This window comes from Takifugu flavidus, chromosome 16, assembly GCF_003711565.1.
Source record: "Takifugu flavidus isolate HTHZ2018 chromosome 16, ASM371156v2, whole genome shotgun sequence".
NCBI classification, from domain to species: Eukaryota; Metazoa; Chordata; class Actinopteri; order Tetraodontiformes; family Tetraodontidae; genus Takifugu; species Takifugu flavidus.
Window position 1 is genome coordinate 2,916,671 of NC_079535.1, and position 12,598 is coordinate 2,929,268.

At 43.6% G+C, this 12,598-nt stretch overlaps 3 protein-coding genes and 1 long non-coding RNA gene across 4 annotated transcripts; 2 read left to right on the forward strand and 2 right to left on the reverse strand.

Moving 5' to 3' along the window:
* Window positions 1-107: 107 nt before the first annotated feature.
* Window positions 108-1,861, forward strand: ndufaf1 (NADH:ubiquinone oxidoreductase complex assembly factor 1). Its single transcript, XM_057058674.1, has 5 exons — window positions 108-266; window positions 473-1,012; window positions 1,122-1,307; window positions 1,383-1,457; window positions 1,536-1,861. The coding sequence occupies exons 2-5, from the start codon at window positions 500-502 to the stop codon at window positions 1,674-1,676; spliced, it is 915 nt and encodes a 304-aa protein (XP_056914654.1). The 5' UTR covers window positions 108-266; window positions 473-499; the 3' UTR covers window positions 1,677-1,861.
* nusap1 (nucleolar and spindle associated protein 1) lies at window positions 1,862-4,673 on the reverse strand. Its single transcript, XM_057058635.1, has 12 exons — window positions 4,506-4,673; window positions 4,337-4,396; window positions 4,059-4,268; window positions 3,831-3,984; window positions 3,649-3,720; window positions 3,430-3,542; window positions 3,295-3,343; window positions 2,947-3,109; window positions 2,718-2,869; window positions 2,522-2,635; window positions 2,322-2,430; window positions 1,862-2,240 (listed from the first exon to the last, which is right to left on the reverse strand). Exons 1-12 carry the CDS (start codon window positions 4,605-4,607, stop codon window positions 2,153-2,155), a joined length of 1,386 nt encoding a protein of 461 aa, XP_056914615.1. The 5' UTR covers window positions 4,608-4,673; the 3' UTR covers window positions 1,862-2,152.
* Window positions 4,674-5,109: 436 nt separating this feature from the next.
* Window positions 5,110-7,113, forward strand: oip5 (opa interacting protein 5). Its single transcript, XM_057058702.1, has 5 exons — window positions 5,110-5,387; window positions 5,593-5,662; window positions 5,844-5,966; window positions 6,203-6,284; window positions 6,575-7,113. Exons 1-5 carry the CDS (start codon window positions 5,216-5,218, stop codon window positions 6,665-6,667), a joined length of 540 nt encoding a protein of 179 aa, XP_056914682.1. The 5' UTR covers window positions 5,110-5,215; the 3' UTR covers window positions 6,668-7,113.
* A 588-nt stretch (window positions 7,114-7,701) lies between these two features.
* Window positions 7,702-11,024, reverse strand: LOC130539939 (uncharacterized). The gene is made up of 2 exons (XR_008954242.1): window positions 10,647-11,024; window positions 7,702-10,423 (listed from the first exon to the last, which is right to left on the reverse strand). It is a non-coding gene; the product is annotated as an uncharacterized LOC130539939 (long non-coding RNA).
* Between the last annotated feature and the right edge of the window lie 1,574 nt (window positions 11,025-12,598).

Genomic DNA, 12,598 nt, shown 5'->3' on the forward strand with positions numbered 1-12,598 from the left:
AAGGTGCGTTCATGGTCCACAGTTATTTTTATATTTCCGCTACATACTACTGTTCTTTAATAGGTAAACTTAGATTTCCTGGATGAGCATGAATGCAGCACTACTTCCGACGTGCCTCTCTCGTGTTTCCGGACAACCTTGGATCTGTGAATGAGTGCATTAACACCGTCGAAATGTCCTCTTTCACGATTCAGTTCAAATCATCCAAAATAAGAATTTAAGTCATTGACATGAATCAGCCATCTATTTGGTTCAACATGAGCAGAGTAAGTACATGCAGATTACCCCACTTGAAACGTTATTTACTATGACATTATCTGCATTCCGAGTGCGGCTTGTAATCTCAACTCGTTTTGTGCGTGATTTCGTTGTACCACCAGAGCCATTAATAATTGCACTGAACAATTCAGAGAATTTATTATTATTATTTATTACATTTATTTAGAGAATGTTTTTTATTCCTTTATCACAGGACTGAAACCTCCACATCGTTGCTGAAATGTCCCTGACAAAACTCACACGTCTCCCTTCTGGGAGGCTTCTGAACTCCATCCAGCGCCACCAGCAGGCTGTCCTCCCCTCCATCCCCTCTCTCGCCGTTCCCCGAAGAGCTATGACTAGAGAATACAGACGACCAGGAGAACCGATAGACAATAGGTTTCCATGGCAGAAAATCGACTTTGACTTCTCCAGGGGTTTGGAAGGATTAAAAAATAACATCATGCTGATAAAAAAGGAGCTTTCTGACCCCTGGGTGGGTCCAGAGGGGAAACCTATCCTTGAACACATGTTGGAACAGAACCGAGTCATATGGGAATTCAAGGGTCCGGAGAGCCTGGAGCAGTGGATCCTGTCCTCGGATCTTGAGATCGGAGGCAAAAGCGAGATTAATCTGAGGATGGGTAAAAATGGGCAGGCCTGTTTTCTGTCCGGAAACCTGGACTCCACTCCTCCGAGAGACGGAGAAACCCGCTACAGCGGCTACTGCACCATGCGCTCGAAGCAACCGCAGGTTAGTCTGCAGAGTCGCCTCTTCACTTTTAACAGGCTTTTTGTTCACCTGTTAGAATTCAGATGTTTGTCTATGGTCCAAAATTAAACACAAATCCTTTGTCTCCCAGAGTTTTTTCAATAGAAAAAAGCACTACGACTGGTCCTCATTCAACACACTGCATTTGCGCGTGCGTGGCGATGGCCGCCCATGGATGATCAACATTGGGACGGAAACCTACTTCTCTCACCAGAAAAACGACATCTATTGTTATTTCATGTACACCAGAGGCGGGCCCTACTGGCAGGAGATCAAGGTTAGCTCAACACATCTGAGAAAAACCAACATGCACCAACTGTCGCTCCTCAGCCGTTACCTGCCTGTTTTACAGATACCATTCTCCAAGTTCTTCCTCTCAAGTTGCGGGAGGGTGCAAGATAGTCAGCATCCGCTCTGGCTGGACAAGGTGGAGTAAAGACGCGTCACACTGACATCATTCAATGCCACAGGTTTGGTTAACCTCGTAACCTTTCCTATTTTCCAGGTCAACACTGTTGGATTTACCCTGGGGGATAAAGCCGACGGCCCTTTCCAACTGGAGATCGATTTCATCGGAGTCTGCAGGGATTACGCACACACGGAGCAGTGCGCTTATGAATCTTACAAGAGAAACCCTGAGGTGTAAAGATGCATTTCCATGAGGCTTTACAGGATGATGTAGAACAAAGCTCTCAGCGTCCTGCGGTGACAGTCAGAAGTACTTTATATCAAGATGTGCAGGCTTGATTTCTGTAGGAGAAAAACTTTTCACACCAGTTGAAATGGACTAAATACCACGTGAGTCATTAAAAATGGAGCCCCAAACAGAAATACTTTGCATCGATGTCTTTATCAGCTGCTCGAAAAGTTAAAAATAAAAACATACTTGAAAAACATATCAAACTTTAAAGTACAACTTTTAAACAGATATTGCAAAGACAAATATTTCATTAACAAGACACTGATTTCCTACACGATAACATTAGAAGCATCATGGCTATAAAGTTTTTAAACTCAAGCACAATTATAAAAGCTTGAGAGCATCTACTACAACTAAGAAATGGAAAACAGTCATAAAATATTTACACTGGACAAACAGGCTGTACAAACATCTCCACATTGTTACATCATGGCCAGGCCTCGCCGCGCTCCGAGCGCACTCTCCTTCTTCTGCTTCCTGTCCTGCATCTGTTTAGCTCTGCGGTCCTCCCTAAACAAACACACAAACAACCATGACAGATCAACAGTGTCGGGGGATTCAGCGTCGACTTTTTCCAAGTTTTGGACAAACCTTGTTTTGGTTTGATGCTGTTTGTAGTTTTTCTGATGCGAGCTGACTGAAACCAGTGACTTATTTGCTGTTGTGTTCTCTTTAACGTCTCCAAATGGTTTCAGTTTACCTTAAAAGAAAAAAGGCACAATTTTAGAGATTCTTTGGTCGCAATATTGGCCATTTCACCTTGGCAGGAAGATTAATATCTGTATTTGTACCTGTATGAGGTTTGTAAGTGAGAGGACGAGACAGACTGGCCTTCAGATCGAACTTGGGCTTCTGTGCCCCGGGGGTGGTGATGTTGCTGGTGTTTCCAGTGAAAACAAACGGCCCTTTGTATTCAGTGGAAGAAGACCATCTTAATATTTCATGCGTGTCTTTCTATCAATGTCTGGAGAAAAGTAAAAAAGGCACCTGGAGTTTTTGTGGCAGAAAGAACTGCAGTTTTGACACTGTTAGCCTTTCCTTTATCAGCGGGGGTGCTGGAGGCCACACAGGAGGACATGCGCGCTGGCGTCTTCACCATGGACCTTTTGCTCCCGTTATCATGCGTAGCTTCAGTGAAACTGCAAACCAACAAAATCATGTGTTATATGGGTAATGTCACACAAGAAGCCCTGCAGAAAAGAAAAGGTCGACTCACCGCACGTTGATTCTGCGGATGGAAAGGACGGAAGGCCTGAATGCTGCGTCTTCCTTCCCTGCAGGCTTCGGGGGGGCTTTAGTGGCCGACAGCATCGTGTTTCTGCGTTTCTCCTCAGCTGCTCTCCTGTTGGGGGCTGGGCTGATCAGGGAGGCACGAGTTGCTCTCTGCAGAGAAAAATACAAACAGGTCATCACTTTTACATCATTCCTGAATTAGAGGATGCTGTGTTTTATCTTAACATGCTGTCGTTTTATTTTTAAATGAAAGGGAGGAAACCATTGCATTGCTGTCTCTAAACGGTTCAAAATGATCTCTGCTACTATTCGTTTCATCATTTTTTGGTACTTGCCTCTTGACATTTAGGCTGCTGGGGTTTGGTCTTCTCTGAGGGTTTCTGAGAAGAAAAACAGGAAAATCAGCTTCAGAGTAGATTTATTTATGACAACTCATTCTTCCTGAAAGATGTTAATTAAGCTTTACTTTTGAATCTTTCGCAGAACCTCTGTAAGTCTCCAGATTTTTGGTCTTCCGTTGGAAGTACGAGTCAATGGATTCCATCTTGTTAAAATGCGCTTCGTGGAGTTTCTTGAAGTCTATAAAAGAGAAATATTTACATTATAATCTCCGTAACATTAACGGGAAAACAGCCTGAAAGTTTCAGCAAGACTGGGGCGTTGGTAAGTAATGAGGGATACGTACTGGGAGTGCCCATTTTCTTTTGGAGACGAGGAATTTTGCCAGCTTTAGCAATTTTTGATTCTTTTTCTGGAGCTAGATTAAAAGATTAAGACGGCACAGATATTTAAACACATGCAAGTAAAACAGCAACCTTCCAACGATCGGATTCTGGTGGTATATGTTTGTGAAAGCCATAAACTGACCAGTATCAGCAATGACAGCCAATTCATCCCCGATTTCAGGCTGCTGGTGGCTGCCAGTGGACACAGTTTCTGGGTCCTTGGCTGAGGACACCCTTCTTTTTTTTCCACGTCTGGCACCACAGGACGCAGCAGACACGGCCTCCTCAGTGCCAACCTAAGAGAAAAATCATGTCTTCATTCCTTGAAGGGTTGGGTGAAGCCGAATTTACGCAGAGACGCGTCCAATACCTCTGCAGAAGCAGGAGGACCGTGAACATTGCACTCGTTCGCCATCGAAGTATCAGAGATCTTCCTCTTGGTACCGTTTGCTTTACCCCGACGTGTGTTCACAAACACGGGAGGGTTGAAAATCTCTTCCTTGCTAGAGGTTTCTGTGCTTTTCTGAGCACTGCTCGCGTTTTCGTCTTCTAGGACATCAGCGGCTTCCTTTTCTTGCAGCTGGAAATCACACGTTAGTAAATACAGGATGAATGGTCGACGAGCATCACCGACCAGGCTCATTTTACCTGACTTTCCTCTGCCTCCTGCTGATAATGCTGCTTGATCGCTTCAAGGAGCTCATGGGCCTGTTTTCAAACAAGAACCCCAGGTTTGTGAGGGTTATATCAAGCACACTTTACTTCATTGAACGTCACGTTGTCACATTTCTATTCGAATAAATTGTAATTATATTACCTTCTTGTTGGCTTTAAGTCCGAGTTCCTTAGCAAGACTTCGTAACTCTGCGTATTTCATGGAGTCAAAATCCATATTTGACGCTTGCTGGACTGATTTCATTTAAGTCAGCGGATAAGCTCGTAGTCCCACCGTGTGACAAAAGCCGCCGGACGGTTGAAATTCTCCTGATTCAAAACAGAGTAAAAGGAGCGTTTTGATTGGCTGCTGCGGAACCGGATGTGTCCCTCAGCCAATCGGGTCGAAGATGGGTTAAACAGTTCCTCCGTGCGATATTTATTCCTAGAAGAATATTTAATAGATTTGGGTGGTTCTTCGCGAATATTTGCGAGAACCCCCAGACATCACCTATGGAAAATGTATGGTATGGATAGGTATAGCGGCCATCTCTTCGCCATGTTGCTCAAAACACAATAATTCGGTCAAAACTACACTACCGGTTTAATATTTTGATATCGGCATCGACTGATTGTGGAGTTGATGCGATTGCTCGATGCAAACTTCGTTTCTATTTTGAAGCTTGCTCATCTATACTATGTCAGCGCCTCAGTCACTTGGCCACATGGTGGCGGTAGCGCGTCGCGTCTGCTCATTTTAATCAGCTCCAATAAACAGAAGAAGAACTATCTCGCTAGTAGACCGTTCGTCATTCAAACTCCCTGGCGGGACAAGTAATTTCCAAATTTAGCCTCCGCAACACCGACTCTTACATGAACATGGAATTTAATAGAAGTATCTTAATTAAAAGTGCCAGCAATATGAAAGCGAGAGAAGTGACCCAGCGTCTGCTGACTCTGCACTGTCAACACTGTCACACCGTGTTGGGAGACTCTGTCGACATTTGTGGGGAGACCAAATATTTGGACTCAATAATCTGTCTAAGTAAGTTAAGTTAATGGTCGTATCAAGGGGTTGTGACATGATTATTTTTGTTGTGATGGGCTGCACCTCTAACTGTACAATGTTTGTGAAATCTCATTTTGGTGTTCTATTTTGTGTATTTTGCTTGGTTCTTGGAATCTGAGAGTTATGAAGCTTCTATTCCTAGTTTATAACCCAACACTGACCCACTGTTTGTCCCCTGCAGAGGTAACCGGTGATGTAGTTGTCTGTGATCCAGTGACGCAGCCACAGGAAGAGGGGGAAATGGCAAATTGGTGGGTTAAAATAAACAGCTTTGACTTCTTATTGGGTCAGAACAGAAACTGGTAACTTTAGTCTTGCATTATTATTAATCTATGTGCTATGTGAAGATCCTCAATGTTGGCAAACTGGGATGGGAATCTGATGCCCTCAGGAGCAAAAGTGTTAAATGTGTTCTGAATGTGCCCCTTTCAGCATCTACAGTCCTCTAAAATGTGGTTGCTGCTGCTCGTCTGTGGGGAAGGTGATTCACTCCGCTCCACCCTGTCTGAGCACGCTACGCTCTCTCTTCCTCCTCAAAAAAGCAAACATTAGTTGGTAAGTTCCGCTGCGTCTCCCAACGTATTCAGCAAGAACACTGACTTAATGGCCTCTGCAGCCGCCTGGAGAGGCCGACATAAACAGTAGCTGTGTTATTGTTGTCTAATGGTGCAGCTACAGCCATTTTCTCCTGTTTTTTTTATTTTTACAGTAGATCTTACATAATTTAGTTTTGTGGATATTTACATTTGTGTTTCATTTGGTGATTCAGATCATTTTTCCTGGTTTTGCAGTTACGTCCTCAAGAGCAGCTCAATGGTGATGGCGTCTGCGTTGCAGTTTAGTCTGAAGGCTGTGACAAAGGACATGGAAGAGGTGAGACAGCCAAATCTAATTCACACCTTCAAGGGCCATAATTATTTGTATGACTCCAGTGTTTCATTGTGCGATTAATAATAATCTCTTGAAGTGTCACTGAATATGTTATTTTTCATCGTCTGGCTAATGAAACATCCATGACAACCCACTCTGCTGTCATGCAGCTGTCCCTGTTTGGCATTTTTAAAGTGACAGAAAATCTTTATTCCTTCTAGGTTCTGTCTATAGTTTTGCTGTTTCCTTCTCTTGTTTGGCTGAGAAGTCTGTTTCTTTTCCTTTTGCTGCAGGTGAAACAGGAGTTTAGGGAATTCTTGGATCAGTTGGCGTTCAGTGAGAGCAGACTTGTCAGCAGGATCAAAACCCGCAAAAACAAAAAGTGACGTATGCACCAACTGGCTCCATGGTCAGGGGCCAGGTCTTCCCCAGTTAGTCATTTCTGTGAGTTTGTTCCATTTTTAGGAATCATGTTTCATTTCATTCCTACATCTGTGAACCTGCGTCAGTTGCTGCAGACGCCTCATGAACAGGGCGGCGCACGCTAGAATGAACTCTGTCTCAATGAGAAGCTCACATCTCAGAGCCTCAACTCCATTTTTAACTCTTGAGGTTTAACTGATTTTTCTGTTAACTTCAGAAACGCTCACAAGAGCTGTCAGTTGTCAGGGCTAAACAGTGCTCAATAGCACGACTGTTGGCACTGACACAGGCGGCAGCCTGGGATTCACTTAGATTTGCTGTTTCAAATCATTTCCTTGAAAGAGACCTCAAAATTATACTTGCCACACAACTGTATTTAACTTTCCTTAATAAAGCTACATTTAATACATTTTAAGTACCGTATGTGGGTGCTCCTTTTTTGACAATAAAAGGGAAAAAATAAAATAATAGCAAATAATGTAATTTTGCATCATTTTTAGACCACAAAATATTCCAAAATCCTGGAATCATAATAATTTGGTACAGTTGACTCCTGTCCACTTACCTTAACGCTGTAAATGCCACACTTTAATATACTACTATACTTTAATATTCTATATTCCTTTTTGCAGAAGATGGATTCCATTTAATTTTATTATATTTTACTTGACCGCAACAGGATTTTTTTTTTGGAGATTCATCTGTCTCGTAAAACTCTTCTCTATTACAGCCAATGTTGCAAGAGCTTTCTTCCTCTGAGAGAATTAAAGCATATGCAGTTGTATTTGGTAGGTTTTCAGTCCTGATTCTGGAGTTTATGCTAAGCTAGAGGAATTATTTCCAGGCTTGTGCACAGATGTCTCAGCAAACTCGGAATCAAGGCACATTTACACGTTTCCCTAAATAATTAAAAGCTGAAAGCATCTTGGTTCAAACATTCAAAGGTACTATTCACAGCCCCTCATCCATCCAGATCCAGATCACAAACACACAGCTGTTTAATTGGCACCATGCTGCATTTTTATTGCTGAATTTCTGATACAGATTCTTTTTTTTTCAGTTAATACAAAACCAGACAAGAGGCTTACACATAATAAGCATGCCAGTTTCCTCCCTCTGGAGTGCATAGTTTCTACACAGTCCATCACCTCAATGGAAAAGTTGATCAACAATGTCATTAATCAGCTTACTTAAGATTTAGTTTCTTCTCATGAGAACAAAGGTTGAGTTGTGTGTGAGCTGCACTGTGTTAGCACGGTCACATTAGAGAGCAAGAGCACAAAATATTGAAAAGTCTCCCTCTAAAAGGTTATTTTTGGTGCAGTTTACTCGGTAAAAACCACAGCTGATGATCAAAGCTACTTCAACATGCTTGTTGCTCAAAAATCCATCCCCAACACGACACCTGACGTGGACGTTTGATTAGCCTAATTACACTCATTCACATTACAAAGTTGGATTATTGCATGCAATACAAATCATTCGTTATTCTAGGTCATGCATATTTTTTGAACCCATATATTCAAGTCGCGAGACGTGTACTTGTAAAAGGTGATCAGTCCCCACAGAAAGCATTACAGGGTGTTTTATTTCTAAGAACACAGGGTTCCGGACGAGATGGAGATGACGACGGTGCAAGTCAGTACACAGAAAGTGCTTCCAAACAAGTATCGAGTCCGTCCAGTTCAGGTCTCTGCAGCCACAGAATTACACGGTGCATGTTTGTAAAGGAAGTTCGGCTGTTGCGGAACAAAAATAAGCACAAAAGAACGCTACAGGAAGTGAACTCTAAAGCATCTCCCATGTACCAATCGATTGGTTTAGATCCTCATTTTGGTGTTTCTACCGGGGGAAGTCAAAGTGTTGATGTGTGCTGCTACGTTGCTACGGGTTTTGTGGGAAGGAAACTATATTCAAACCCCAAATATATACGACTCCCCACCAAAAAAGTGACTAACAGAGAGCTACAGTAGGCAAAGAAGAGAAGAGGGAAGTCCTTTTCACAATATTACAGACTCTTAACACCTATACCCTGGCACTAAACTCATGCATTATTGTAGGTTATTGCTTCTAAAACTCTAATCAAATACAATTTTATGGATTAGAATACGTCTATATTTATATATGTATATAGATATAACGCTCTGATTCCCAGGACTATGAGGTATTATGTACAAACACAAAGTCGTGATAAGATCAGAATTATCAGTGAAAATGGAATCCCGTGATCTCAGCGAAACGTTTTCTGACATTGTCGCAGCTTAGATTTGTTTTAGGGATTTTTTTTTTGGGGGGGGGGGGGGGTTTAATGCGCCCGTTTAAGGAGCAGTTCTCTAACGAAGCGCTCGTCTCTGCACACACAGCCATACAAATAAAGGATTACACCATGCTTGTTTTTTAATCATCATGCAACTGGTTCTGCGCCCAAACTGGTGAAACGAGACAAGATTTAACATTTTAAGGGCGACATTTGCCTAATTGTATGTATAAAAGTGTTATCACCTCCAATCTGGATGGAATTCTTGGGCGCTGAAGAAAGTCTAGAAAACCGTTTCATTACACTTGATGAAGCAAGCGTCACTACTGGTCATGCATGGCTACTATAATGTTGGCACCACAGTCCTGCTAAACAAGCTAATGCACATGAGTCTATACATATCTTAATGGAAGACATTGGTGATTTTGTTGCTTTCAAACAACTTGTCACTTGTTTATACAATGTACAGTTTGGTCAACAACATGACAGTTAGGATCAATTATTGCACAAATCCCGGTAAATGTTGTTTTCATAAGGATCGTGGGGACATTACCCTAAATAAAGTTGGAAAAGCGAGACCAGGGTTTCCTTCGGGTAAGATCTGTGTCACCGTCAGCTCAGGAGGAAGGAGGGGAGGCTTAAAAACTGCCATCTCGGCAGGAGGAGCGTCAACTTAACAGAAGGATGTAAGGGACGTCTACGTTTAGCCTAAGCAAGACAAAACATGGAGGATGGTGGTGTGCAGGAAGTCAGTCTGTGCCCGTCATTTCTGACCCATCTTATGTCCTGCTTTTAGAACAGATGCATAGAGGGACCACACTTTGAATTTCCTCAAAATGTTGGAAAAAGCCTCAAAAACCAAACCTTAGAGACGAGATATACACAGAACGACTACTCACGACTACTCACTTGTACTGATCGCTCTGTCACTTGTGTTCAACGTATGTTGAGGTAGTGCAGAAAAAAAAAGATTAATAAAAGGAAAAAGGATGATTTGAACTCAATCACAGGCAATAATCGTTGCTACAGTATCTTGTGTCTTTGTTTTGAAATCGAAGCGGTTTGTTCGAATTACTGAACGTGTGCAGAATTTTCACTGGCTTTGTTCACATTTAGCCTCTGAACAGGTCGACGGTGTTTGGCTGAGAGTCCCAAATGATGGATGCTCTGGGGCAACGCCAGCTCGCTGCAGAACAACAGCGAGAGCGAGCGTGGTAGAATCACCCCGGTGCTTCAAAACAGATGTCCCGCTGCAGAGACGGGCCAGGACATTGGAGAGGGATGCCGGAGGAAAGGGGGCCAGTGTCCCAGCAACGACAGCAGGGAGGGCCCCTGCATCCCAGAACCCCCAGAGAGGTCATCTGTGCTCTTGGTTCTCCACCTCCACAGACTCCAGGGTGGAAAGCTGTGGAAGTGATCTGGTTTTTGGTGCAGCCTCGGTATAAAGACAGGAAACCCCGTCCTGGAATGGAAATGATTACACAGAGTAGAATCAAGGAGAAGCTACAGAACACTTGGGAACAAAACTGCTTCTGAATGTAACACACACCGTCTCAAGTGCGCAAACTAGTTTTCCCCATTTTTTTAAAATTACTTGATTGCGCTATCGCGATTCCATTATATCGTGTAATCACGGGAGTGAAATATGTCACCAAAATGCGTACAGGTGAGATAGATCCACTGACCTTGGCGTTGATCCGAAAACATGCGGAGGCATCTCCGCTCCGATCAGAGCCGCAGCCGCTCGTAAACAAAAGCCAGGTGGGTTTCCTCTTACGGTGGAGCTATTATGTGAGTCAAAGTCGACATATTACCGGGCTGTTGACAGGTGGGGATCGGAGTCGGCGAGAGAGAATTACAAGAAGGCACCCCCAAAGCCCCTGGCCCCGTTCCCTCCACCTCGGAGAGGAGAAAGTCTCCTCGTCCTCCTCTCCGCACTCCCTTCGCTCTACGCCATTTTCGCTCTGCTACAAGCGCCGCGAGCCAGCGGCAGCGATTGGGCCGGATTTCTGTCAATCAAAAGCAGGGCCCGCCCCGGACGTAGTTCTAATCTTTGTTAATCAATCAGCTGTTTGTTGCTTTAACGTCGCTGCGTAGTTGGTGTAAAACCGCCGCCTTAAAAGTGCACAACCTCACCGTCCAGTAAAAAATGTTTTAAAAATGTTTAAGTACGACTGTTTTTGGTAAAAGAGCTTTTATATCGTTACATAAAACATTCACTCGTCTAACAGTTCAGATATATGCGTGGAAAGGACTCACTTAAGATTAAGATTAAGATTAAGATGAACTTTATTCATCCCCGTGGGGAAATTGAATTATAGTAGCAGCGTATGCAGAGTAAAGAGACAGAAAAAATAAATACAGATAAGATTAGAATGTTATAAGCATATATACAGCATATATTATAAGCATATATATAATATATACATAATATAATATATACATATTATAAGCATTATAAGCATATATACATAATATAGAATAAATTAGAAATAAAATTACAACATGAACATTACACAGTTGTTGTTATTGGCTGGGTTTGGATGAGTTATATAGTCTGATGGCGGACGGCAGGAATGACTTCCTGTACCGTTCCTTAGAGCAGCGAGGCTGCAGGAGTCTGTTGCTGAAGCTGCTCCTCAGTTTGTCCACTGTGTTATGGAGTGGGTGGGAGGGACTGTCCATGATTGTCCGCAGTTTCAACACCATCCTGTCCCTCACCACCTCGTCCAAGTTATCAAGTCTACAGCCAACAACAGACCCTGCCTTTTTGATGAGTTTGCTGAGTCTGTTGGCATCCTTTGCTTTAATGCCTGCACCCCAGCACACCGCAGCAAAGAAGATGGTGCTAGCCATGACAGACTGGTAGAACATGTGGAGCATCCTGCTGCAAACACTGAAGGACCTGAGTCTCCTGAGGAAATAGAGTCTGCTCATGGCCTTCTTGTAAACAGCATCGGTGTTTGTGGACCACTCCAGTTTATTGTCCAGCTGGACACCCAGGAACCTGTAAAATGGGACTAGTTCCACTTCTTTCCCACTAATGCAGACTGGGGAGGGAGGGGACTTGCTTTTTCTGAAATCCACCACCATCTCCTTCGTCTTGGTCACGTTGAGCTGCAGAAGGTTCTCCCTGCTCCACCTGACAAAACTCTCCACAAGGTCCCTGTATTCATCCTCCTGTCCATTCTCCACACACCCGACTATGACTGTGTCATCCGAGTACTTCTGGAGATGACATGTCTCAGAGTGGTACTGGAAGTCAGCTGTGTAGGTGGTGAACAGGAATGGGGAGAGCACAGTTCCTTGAGGAGCTCCTGTGTTGCTCATCAGGGGGTCGGACACACAGCTCCGCAGTCTCACAAACTGTGGTCGACCTGTCAGGTAGTCCTCGATCCAAGAAACAAGGGGAGCATCCATCTGCATCTTCTCCAACTTCGCCCTCAGCAGTCTTGGCTGGATGGTGTTGAAGGCAGAAGAGAAGTCGAAGAACATGACCCGCACTGTGGTGTTTAGTCTGTCCAAGGAGGAGTAAGCCCTCTGCAGCAGGTATATCACTGCGTCATCAACCCCCACCTTGGGCTGATAGGCAAACTGCAGAGGGTCCTGAAAGGGGCTCACCAGAGGTCTGAGGTGT